This window comes from Sinocyclocheilus rhinocerous, unplaced genomic scaffold, assembly GCF_001515625.1.
Source record: "Sinocyclocheilus rhinocerous isolate Xijiao unplaced genomic scaffold, SAMN03320098_v1.1 scaffold11, whole genome shotgun sequence".
In the NCBI taxonomy this organism is placed as follows: domain Eukaryota; kingdom Metazoa; phylum Chordata; class Actinopteri; order Cypriniformes; family Cyprinidae; genus Sinocyclocheilus; species Sinocyclocheilus rhinocerous.
This window is the reverse complement of record NW_015625587.1, coordinates 1849293-1861175: the sequence shown is the minus strand read 5'-3', so window position 1 is coordinate 1861175 and position 11883 is coordinate 1849293. Positions and strand designations below refer to the sequence as shown.

Below are 11883 nucleotides of genomic sequence, written 5' to 3'. Positions count from 1 at the left end.
CATGCAATTTTTTATACATTTAATCGGAAAACATAAGATGACTCTGCCAGAGCAGTTATACAGTAATGTTACATGCAGGCACCACCATATTAAAATGATTTCTAAAGGATCATGTGACACAGAAGACTGGAGTAATGGGTGCTGAAAAATCAGCCTTGCCATCACAGGAATAAATTACATTTATTAATATTGTGAAGTATTACAATTTCAACAGTACTTCACGATATTGCTGTTTTTACTGTGTTTTAATCAAATAAATGCAGCATTTGTGAGCATAAGAGACCCCAAACTTTTCTAACATTTTTAGCTGCATCTTCACAGACCCTCATAGTACATTTGATTTAGCTAGACATCTGTGTTTTACAATTGGCTAGAGGTAATAAAAACATTTTTCTTTTTCACTCAACATGCAATTTTTTATACATTTAATCGGAAAACGTAAGATGACTGCCAGAGCAGTTATACAGTAATGTTACATGCAGGCACCACCTTGTCCAGTCAGTTCAAACCAGCTCACTGAGTTTGAGATATTGAGATACCTGCTCCACTGCAGAACAGCACTGTTGTGTGCCATGTGATCTTTCTCCATCACAGACAGACACAGTTTTGTGTTTTTCCATTTAAAGCACAGTGTGGTCACTTGAAAATGTCCGCCGGCTACATTAGGTTAGATAACGCAATCGAAGCTCTCGAGATCAATACAGCCTTTTCTCTCACTCATTACAAGGTCTGTGATCATGCAGCAAAATCACAGTGACTTTCAGTCAACATCTGAGCTTGAAATGAAACAAAATATAACATTTGAGATCGATTTTTTTTTATGAATCTGGAAAATGATGGATGAGATTCAGCATAATTTTGATTCAGTACACTGTAGTACACTATTGTCGGGATTGTTCTCTAATTACCACAATAAAAGGAATGTAGATTTACTTTTCAGGAGCTTTACTTCCTGTTCCATTTGAAAGATGTCTGAGAGGTTGATTAGGTCTAAATGGATAGAATTACAAATGCATCAGTATTGATCATAATGTCAGGAAAAAATAAAGCACTGTTACCAAGTCACTATAAATGAATATCACTCTTCCAAAATAACGATAGTCAGCCTACAGTAAGCTCAAAAAAAGGTTTTTATTTTTTTTATTTTTTTTAGTTGCCTATAAAATGCCTATAAAAAGTTTGCGTAACAGGAATAAATTACATTTTTCATGTTTCTTTCTTATTTTATTTTTTTTTAACCAATAAATGCTGCATTGGTGAGCATATGAGACTTCTTTCAAAGCATTAACAAAATCTTACTGTGTGTGTGTGTGTGTGTGTGTGTGTGTGTGTACCTGTTTTTCTATTCTGGTGGGGACTTAAACCTGAATACACACAGACTCATGGAGACTCGTGTCACGGTGGGGACCTAAATTGAGGTCCCCACGGGTAAACAAGCTAATAAATCACACAGAATGAAGATTTTTGAAAATCTAAAAATGCACAAAGTTTCCTGTGAGGGGTAGGTTTAGGGCTAGGGTTGGTGTAGGGCAATAGAATATACGGTCTGTACAGTAGAAAAACCATTACGCCTATGGAGAGTCCCCACAAGGATAGCTGACCAGACATGTGTGTGTGTGTGTGTGTGTGTGTGTGTGTGAGTGAGTGAGTGAGTGAGTGGTATAGACATATGTCTCAAATAGGATTCATGTGAGCTTGACACATGCCATTCTAGACAGCTTGGCCATCAGTTAGTTTCATCAAGAAAGGTCCAAAGTTCAAAAGAACACCCACCAGATACCATGAAATCTTGTGTGTGTGAGTGTGTGTTTGTCAAGGCATACTGACCTGCATTTGTAAAAGCAGCCAGCTGTTTCTATAGCACTCATACTGTATTTGTGAGCATGCCTATGTGCTGTATAGCACAAAGCAGTCTGCAGTGATTACTGTACCCAAGCAGCTGCAAGCTGCCGTCAGAGATCAGCATTAATTACACAGCAGCCCTGATCTGCCGCCTTCCTCTAAAGAGCCCAGCTTAAACTCCCATCAGACCACCGCAGATTCAGGGCATGTGACAGGGTGCTGGGTATTACGCTCTTGTTATGTGTAACCTATCATTCACAAAGAACAGCAAGGAAGAAGGAAGTTTGAGGAAGATATCTCTCAGTTGGAATGTTTTGTATTATCAGTTTATGTATCAGCATCAGTGTTATTTTAGTATCACTGATACTGTACTGTTATATTTTTATTAATATTTTAAATTAGTTTTAATTTTAAATTTAAACTTTTAGTCATTTTGTTTAATAATTTAGTAATTTGAACTTTTTTAAATGTCTGTATTCTTTTTTTTATGCCTTGACAACTAGCTGAAATAAAATCATTTTTAAAATATTTTCAGTTAATTTAATAATTTCAATAAATGCTTATTTTAAGTAACCAAAAACATTTGATGGTTTTTAGTTTTAATTTATAGTTTTGTTTTTAGTTTTAATTTATTAAATATTATTTTATTTCATTTTATTTAGGATTATTTACTTTATTATTTGCTTATTTTTAGGATTAAAATTGCATCAATATTGATCATAATGCTGAAGACAGTATAGCACTATTACTTTTTACAGAGCAACTACAAATATTTATTTTTATTTTATTTATTTTAATTTTTATTTATTTTATTTTTATTTATTTTAGTTACTTACATTGCATTGATTTTAAAAGCTAATGAAATGCCACATACTATCTCAAATTTTTGGGTTTGTTGTTGGAGAATCAGAGGACATTTTGGCCCTGACAACTTTAGCAAGTACAAATGCACACACACACACACACACTTGTATCTTCACAGATCTTAAAATCCCTAAGCAGGTGTATTTTCAGGGGGTGTCGTGCTGAGTAAGCATGTGGACGACTGCTTGTGGACTATCCCATCAGCTGTTGGTTATAACAGCCGGTTATTCTTCTCAAATTTCACTCTCCCTCACCTGTTCTCGCCCTTGTCCCACAGGCCACAGCCCCGACATGTCCTCCACCTTCCCTCATGGTCACAGCATGTTTACTCTCGTCGAATCCAAGATCAGGAAGATGAGCTCTCAGGTTTCAATGGACTGTTATGCATGGCAGTTCTCGCCAAACTGATTATCTCCCGAGATAAAAACAGTTCCTTTGTGTGTAACAGAGTGAGATATTCTTCATGTTATGACTCCCTCTCTGTGTCCACAGGCTATTTTTATGAGTAGTTCCTTTGTGCCAGAACCCAAGGTTCAGACAGCTTTAGAGGTAGTTGTGTGTGTTTGTGTGTGTGCGTGTGTGTGTACAGGGAATCTCATGCATAACAGAGAGACCGGCTTTCCCGGAATGGAGTCCTGTACACTAGTCCATTCTTTCAAATGAAAGACCTTTCCATGTACAATTATTATCAGGTCTACTGCATTCTAGTACTAAGTTGGCCAGAAAAACACGACAGTTAAGCTGAATCAAATTCCCTCAGAGCTAGTGAAGGGCTGACTTTAATGGGGCCCCTAACAGTCAAGTCAACCGAACGGGTCAGCAGTTGTCGTGACCCCTCGGCTCTTGGAGCCAACCACACTGGGACTCAGGAACATGAAGCTTTTATGATCCTTTCAGAGCTCAACTGGTCTCCACTGAGGTTCTACTATGGCCCTCCCTTTCCCACAAATCCTCCCAAAAGCCTCATCAAGACATAATGGATAGGGGGTTGTGCACAACATTAACCCCTGGGGCAAAACAAACAGAGATGGCCATGACAATGTCGTTTTATAAAAACAATTCAGACGTATAGACTTGCTCACGTTTGTTGATGAAGTGCATCATAGTGTTGATTCACTTTTAAAGGGACAGTCATACAGGTTTGGAACATCATGAGGGTGAACTATGCCTTTAAGGTGTAAATTTGTATTTGATTGTGTTTCGCTGACCAGTATTATGGAAGCTTATTTTGGTTACGGAATAAAAACTAAAAAAGGTAATTGCCTATTTTTTTCTCCCAATTGCAAGTTTACACAATTATCTCGTAATTCTGACTTTTTCCCCCCGTAATTCTGAGTTTATATTTCGCAAATGTGACTTTTTTTCCTCAGAATTCTGAGTTTACATTTCATGATTCTGAATTTTTTCTTTAAATTCTGTTCTCATGATTCAGACCTTTTCCCAGAATTCGGAATAAAAACTAAAAAAGGTAATTGCCTATTTTTTTCTCCCAATTGCAAGTTTACACAATTATCTCGTAATTCTGACTTTTTCCCCCCGTAATTCTGAGTTTCCTCAGAATTCTGAGTTTACGTTTCATGATTCTGAATTTTTTTCTTTAAATTCTGTTCTCATTATTCAGACCTTTTCCCAGAATTCCGAGTTTATATTTCACTATTCTGACTTTTTTCTTCAGAATTCTGAGCTTACATCTTGCCATTCTGTTTTATTATTTCTCTGAAATTTGCATGTGCATGCGGTCAAGTTAGGTGTAAAAAAAAAATACAAATATATAAAAAAAAGATTTGTGAGATGTAAACTCAGAATAGAAGAATTCTGATTAAAGTCTAAATTGTGTCAAAAAAAAAAAAGTTGCAATTCCCTTTTTATATTTTTATTCCGTGATGGAAATAAGCTTGGCTTCAGATGCGAGAGCCGTCTCTTAAATTCCCCTAAAAAAATAAGGTCAACGTCAGACCACACATTTGAATGCAAAATTCATATTGGTTACAATGTAAATTATACTCCGAGAAACCTGCACGAATGTCACATTGTACTACATCCACATGCATCTGATCATATCAGCACATTATGGATATTCAAGAAGATGCAAATCTATTCGATTTGTGAAACATTAGTTATTTTGTTTATATGAACAGTAGATTTTAGTTTAATGTTGCTTTTTCTTGTAATAATGTGCAAGAGAAACAGCATATCTCAGTTTAATGCTCTTTCTCTTGAGGCCAGCGGAGACAGGCAGGCGCCGGGTATTGCCCACAGGGGCCACACATGATGGCTCATTGATTGTGTTCAGCTCTTCACAAGCATCATGGTGCTGGATATGATGGAATGAGTTTTGTGAATTATGCTCTTTGTCGACCATAAATAATGTGCTAATGCTGCAACCTAAATTGCGTTGAGAGTCTGATGGTTTGATTGGCCCAGCAATGGGTTTCTAATTGGATTTCATCTTTATTCTCTGGTGAAAAGCAGTCAGAAATGAATGAGGATGTTGTGCATTGTCATGCCTTGAACTCTTTGATTAATCACTTTTTTTTGACTAATCATGTTTACGTGAAATCTTTGTCCTGTGCCTGATATTTGTGACACTATACACATTATTACCAGTCACTTATTATCAGTAATGGGCATACAAAGAAATGAATACAAGAAAATGACTCAGCTGTTTAGAAGCCAATTTCACACACAAATGATTCCCTGGAGGAAACTCTTAGGGACAAAGGCTTCATTGAATAGATTTGTTGTTTGCTAGCAGCGAACTCATCAGCAAAGATTTTCAGCCTTAATCAGACAATTATTTTCAAAACTGTTGGCTAACATTATGCAGCACTAAAGTACGGGTCTGTAATATTTTTTAATGTTTCTGGAAGAAGTCTCTTATGCTCACCAAGGCTGCATGTAATTGATCAAAAATACAGTAAAAACAGTAATATTGTGAAATATCATTACAAATTAAAATAACTGTTTTCTATTTGAATATATTTTAAAATGTATCATAACAATAAAAGACTATGAATAAAAGTGAATAACCATGAAATGGCTACAAATTGATTTTTATTTTTTTTAATCAGGCAACTTGAACATAATACAGTTTATGGAATTTAGTGACATTGTTAATGTTAACAAATATGACAAATGCAAAATTCAACAAAAAATAGGAGCTGGACTGTTTTATATTGATTTTAGAGTCACTGTTACATAACTGCAAATGTACAACCACATCACAAGGCAATCATGCGATTCATTCTCTACTTCTTTCCATCACATCATATATTTCCTTTCAATTGACCTGCAATGCTCCACTGTGGAAGGATACAGTATCATAATTTAGGTATAGGGGGAAATGCATAGCATGGCAAGTGATTCCAAAAACACATCTTCAACGCCATCTAGCGGTTAAATTATATATAAATTATAATAAATACAATCTATGCACATACTACACACAATGTAGCTCTAGCTTCTTTTTAAAGATTCTTACGGGAGTTTGTTCTAATAAGATATAGGCACAAGGTGAAATGTGCTAGAATGGGCATTATCACATAATCAAGATTTAATCCTGAGAGCAAAGTTTCTGAAAAACTACTTTATTGTTGGATGGTTAACAAACAAACCACTATTTGCTTTTTGCTCTATCCCTAAATCTGTCCACGTTTAATATATCTGACATATGTACAGATGATAAGAATGTGATCAATTGCTTAGAAAACACAGCAATGCAGCTATATCCTCTGAGAATTTTTTTCTTGATAATCCTTTTCCAAGAACACAAAAAAGGCTGGTAAATAAATCTTCTGATGCAAATCATGTAATTTGCCTTGACAATAGCTCTGTCATGACTTTATATTTGTGGCCACCTCACTGGTAATAGTTTGGGGTCGCAGGTATCACCATTAGGTGGAGCGCTTACAATCAGGAAGAGTGTAGAGGTATGACATGTCAGTGGCGGTTGTTTAGTCCAACCAGCCGAACACTTTCCTCCCACAACCTTCTTGCCACTTCATCATCTTTTCCTTCTGGTGACGGGTCTTTTTCAGTGCAATCACTGCACAAAACACATACACAAGACAGTATGAGTTTACAAATTATTGACAAAGTGACAAATTATTGCATTTACCTGAAGTAGCAGCCAGACTTCCTCTCTAAGCCCTCAGTGACAGCGCAGTAGATAGAGGTCTGCGCGCCCTGCCAGGGAGTTTTCATCAGCAGCATAGAAGGCAGAGAGAGTATAGTCTTCAGCATTGGGTACCATGCCAGAACATGGCGATTCAGCTCTGTTCGAATCACTCCTGGATGCAGGCAGTACACGGAGACTCCTGTACCTATGGAAGCATCCATTGAAATATAAAACAACACAAACAACAAAAGGTATTTATGTAATTGCTTTATTTGTATATGAACTTGTCACAAAGTGGATTACACATGGCCAGTGACACAGTATGAGACAAAATCACCCAAGACTGACACTAAAACATTTTTAAAAACTTTTTTGCTCAAAATAAACGGAGCTTTGTTAGTTTATTAATTGTTTGCTATACCAAAACTGCAGTATATCTTACCTTTCATTCTCTGTGCAAGTTCTCTAGAGAAAAGCACATTGGCCAGCTTACTCTGTTTATAGCTGAGCAAAGAACTGTAAGGCCTTTTGTCAAAGAACAGGTCATCAAATTCAATCTTTCCTGTAGGAAAACAGAGAAAAATATGGTTATATATTGACTCAAAAGGTTCCGTCCTGTTCAAAAGTTTAGGGTCAGAAAGATTTTATTTTGTAAAGAATACTTTTATTCTGAAATTATGCATTAAAATGAACTTACTATTTATTGAAGAATCCTGGAAAAAAAATGTCAACGTTTCCACAAAAAATACTAAGCAGCACAACTGTTTTCAACATTAATAATAATAAGAATAAATGTTTCTTGTGCACCAAATCAGTATATTAGAGTGATTTCTGAAGGATCATGTGACCCTGAATACTGGAGTTATGGCTGCTGAAAATTAAGCTTTACCAAATATATTAAGATTAAACAGTTATTTTAAATTGTAATGATATTTTACAGTATTACTGTTTTACTGTATTTTTAATCAAAATGACAGACCCCAAACTTTTGAATAGTAGAGTATTTTCCATAAATACAAGCAAAGAAATAATATAGTCTGGTCTGAAAATATCTGAAGGTTTTATTTTCTGATTTTTAATCAAAAGAAAATTACCACCAACATGTGCAATACTGGACACATTCACTATGCGGCTGGGGGAGGATCTCTTTAGCATTCCTAACAGTAGATTGGTCAGAAGAAAATGTCCCAAGTGATTGACAGCCAGCTGTGTCTCAAAGCCATCCTCTGTAATACACTTTGGACACATCATAACACCTGTCAGAAAAATTTTTTTTTTTTTAAGATCTGTCTCTGTACCCCTTGGTTTTAAGAATGAAATCAGACTATGATGACAGTCTGACTCACCTGCATTGTTTATAAGTATATCCAGTCGTTCTTCTGTTGCTTTGAACTCTTTGGCAAATTCTCGGACAGAATAGAGAGAGGCCAGATTTAAGTGTCTGATGACTACATTGCCATTTCCTGTGAAGCGTCGGATATACTCTGCAGAATTCTCGGCACGAGTCAGGTCCCGGCAGGCCATCACTACCCGAGCCCCTAAATGCACACATATTCACATTTCCACGTTAAAAATAAGGGAATTAAAAGATGAGGACCTAAATAATATGCCGTACCTCTACGAGCCATATCTTTTGCAGTTTCCTTGCCAATCCCAGTGTTAGCACCAGTAATCACAACTGTCCTTCCATCTAGACGAGCATGGCTTTTGCAGACACCACCAGCTATCCATTTCCGCAGCAGCATGAAGCCTGTATGGGAGATCGAACTATAGCTACATACACAATGCTTAAAAGATTTTAAAATACATACTCAGCTCTAGAATCTTGAAAATCTGTAGCATTTTTTTTATTTAACTGGTAATATTGTTATATAGCCATATGTGTGGCCTATATTATACACACACTACTGTTCAAGTTTGGGCTTGGTCTCTAAGGCTGCATAATAATACTAAATATGGTAAAATTGTTCAATATTATTACATTTTAAATAACTGTTTTCTATTTTAATATATTTTAAAATGTAATGTCTTCCTGTGATGGCAAAGCAGAATTTTCAGCAGCCATTACTCCAGTCCTCAATGTCACATGATTTTTCAGAAGTAGCCTGATATTAATTCTAATATATTGATTTGGTGCTACATTTTAGAAACTGTGACACATTTTAGAATTCTTTGCTTAATAGAATGTTCGAGAGAACAGCATTTATTTTAAATGTAAATCTTTTATAACATTGTGTCTTTTTTAATGCTTCATTGCTAAATTATACTATTAATTAATTAATTTCATAAATAATTGTTTTACACCTTAAGAGCCTTTAATCCTTATTTTAAATAAAAGTTAAGGATTTTAATAAAGGTTCTAAAGATGTCAAACAATACACGTAACTTACTGATTGCCGCCAGCGCGATGACAGCGCCATAATTCCCTCGATCAGATGATGTGACTTGATCCCTCATCTCTTGTGAACGTCTACAAAATAAAGAATAAACCTGGGATGTCACATTATATCCTCTCTGTGCAGAATGCTATATATAGGGCTTAAGCAACTTAACAGTTTAGTACCTGCTATAGGCCTACGCTTCGCCAAATGGCTGATTATGCGCGCCTCATAAACATTTAGAACAGCTGATTTCTCCATGATATGAAACGACGTTTATCTCAGAATCACAATAAAAAAATAAGTTTCTCGCATGAATATTAGTGGTCAGATGGTAGATTTATTAATATTCAGAGTTAAGAGTACAATAGGCCTTATGAAAAAGGGAATGCTGACACAAATAATGCAACACATTCGGCGCATGAACAATACAATGGGTACGCACGAACGCACACGCACTTTGTAACTGTAAATAATTGGTTTACTAGTATTATTATTATTTTATTTCAACCAAGTTATCGTATTCTTCTTTATTTTCTTTTTTTTTTATCGCATGTAGCCTACTAAAATCAGCAGTGATCTGTTGCATAATGATTTCGACATAACATATATTACAGATCAGAAATAAATTTAATATAAAAAAAACGATTTTGCAGAAGGTGTTTATTTTGTAATGGGGTTTCACAGTTTTTAGAGGCGACATAAGTGCAATACAATAATTAATTATTTTTATTTAACTATAAATTAAGTAAAATATTAAACAAACAAAAATATGAAGACCTTGAAGAACCATTCAGTAACTGTATTGATTTAAGTCCCACGAGCCTTAGGTACAACATTGGTGAAGTCGATAACCGCTCCTTCTGACTCCTCCTAATGATTTTGAGTCACTAAAAAGAATCGGTTCAGAAGAGTCATTTATTCGGTACTCGTAGTACACTGGTTGAGATGTTTGTTTTCGATTCATTAAAAAAGAACCTATTCATAAGAGTCGTTTGTTGAGGAATCGGACCTCAGTGGTCGTGTCGAATGTTTCGTGCTGTATATATTCAGTAGCGGCTTTGCAGTGAATCTGTCTGAACAGTAGTGCAGTTAACACTGAAATGTGATGTTCCATTCACATTGGTGGAAGACCGCACGTTCGAGAACCGTTAAGTTAATAGAATGTCTTAAAAATCATTCGGTTCCAGTATGTCCGAAAAAGTACGTTTTTTTGTTTCCTAACCTACTTATCAGTGCTTTGTGCATGTATTTATTGTGTATTGGGGTGTATTTATTATTATTTTTGGCCGCTATTTTTATATAGGAGATATTTTGAGTAATCAAGAATTGATCATCAAGAATTGTGTTCAGAAAAGACCAGTCTATAATGGTCTTGACAGCTTATCCACAAAACACCAGCAAAATGCCAACACTAGCTGCTTTCCACTATTAATCCAGCATTTGGTTAAACAATGTAAAATGTTGTCGTTTCAAGGAAGGAAGCCATTTTCTTCTTCCAGTAACCACTCCTCCTTATTTCAGAGATTACAGCCAATCAGAGGTCAGAATCCAAAACAGGAAGTGGCGTTTTGAGCGCATCAACCAATCGCTGCCGCAGAAAGAGCAGAACCTCTGCCATTTAGCGCACTTATTCGTCTCGTCTGTGACGTACCGGCAGGCTTTGTGTTCTTTCAATATATCACATTGAACATTTTTCCATATAGACTATAATCCGGTAAGTGTTATTTATAAATTCGACCATATTCGTTGTATTCGCGCTTTAATTCACGCATTAGATGATCGTCGTTTATGTGCGCAGAGGACAGTGTGCGGAGTGCGCACTTAGTAGGCGCCGTGCGAGGGGGTTGCTGCCTAATTTGTGACCGAGTATTTGTAATAAACATCGCGCTGGCTCTTGTTCCGACCCACTTTGGATTTTCATCTTTAGTTATTGTTATTGTACACATATCTAAGGGTTGTGCTTTCGTTTAGGTCAAATCTTCCAGTCTCACGCATTGGATGTAATGGCACAGGAACTACTTTTCTCTTTGCCCCTTTCGGTTGGATGAAACCACATTGCGCGTACTTACACAATATATTGACGGCTTTTCTGAAGTGATACGGTGGCGCACTGAATATCAAACCCATTTTAATGCAGCATATATTTGATAATTTTCTACAAATGTATGTAAAAACTAAATGTTTACTCACTCGTTGATTTATCTATGTAATTTGCAGGATGAGGTGGTTTTGTAAACGCCAGCCTTGACGTTGAAACCGGTTCGAGCTGAATGCTGTAAGAGCCCGGTGAATATTGTGAGGGTTTTCATTTCAAACGTTCATTCACCTGTCCAATATAAAACTAAATCCTACAATTTCCCAACTTATTACTATTATTATTATTTTAAATAATACACTAAATGCCATTATTGTATTTTTTCACGTTGATTGTAAAGGCATGTCTACTGTTTCACATGTTCACTAAAATGTTTTGCTCAAACATTTTATATTTCAGAAACATGGATGCGGATTTGTTTATGGAGTGTGAGGAGGAGGAGCTGGAACCATGGCAACAACAACATTCAATGGATGATTCAGTGGGGAATTCTGAAAGCAGTACTCCCACTGGTGTGTAAATGTTATAGGTTTTACTGTAACATTTAATTGGTTAAATGTATGTTTATTTATACATATGTAGAT

At 35.9% G+C, this 11883-nt stretch overlaps 1 protein-coding gene across 2 annotated transcripts; it reads right to left on the bottom strand.

The window, feature by feature from the left end:
* Positions 1 to 6339: 6339 nt before the first annotated feature.
* Positions 6340 to 9342, bottom strand: LOC107756193 (retinol dehydrogenase 13-like). Of its 2 annotated transcripts, none has more exons than XM_016573226.1 (7): positions 9214 to 9342; positions 8439 to 8573; positions 8170 to 8361; positions 7918 to 8079; positions 7266 to 7385; positions 6824 to 7028; positions 6340 to 6751 (listed from the first exon to the last, which is right to left on the bottom strand). In XM_016573226.1, the coding sequence occupies exons 1-7, from the start codon at positions 9278 to 9280 to the stop codon at positions 6646 to 6648; spliced, it is 987 nt and encodes a 328-aa protein (XP_016428712.1). In that variant the 5' UTR covers positions 9281 to 9342; the 3' UTR covers positions 6340 to 6645. The 2 variants fall into 2 exon arrangements, with proteins under 2 accessions (XP_016428712.1, XP_016428719.1); XM_016573233.1 differs by having other exon boundaries at positions 8439 to 8596; positions 9214 to 9284.
* Between the last annotated feature and the right edge of the window lie 2541 nt (positions 9343 to 11883).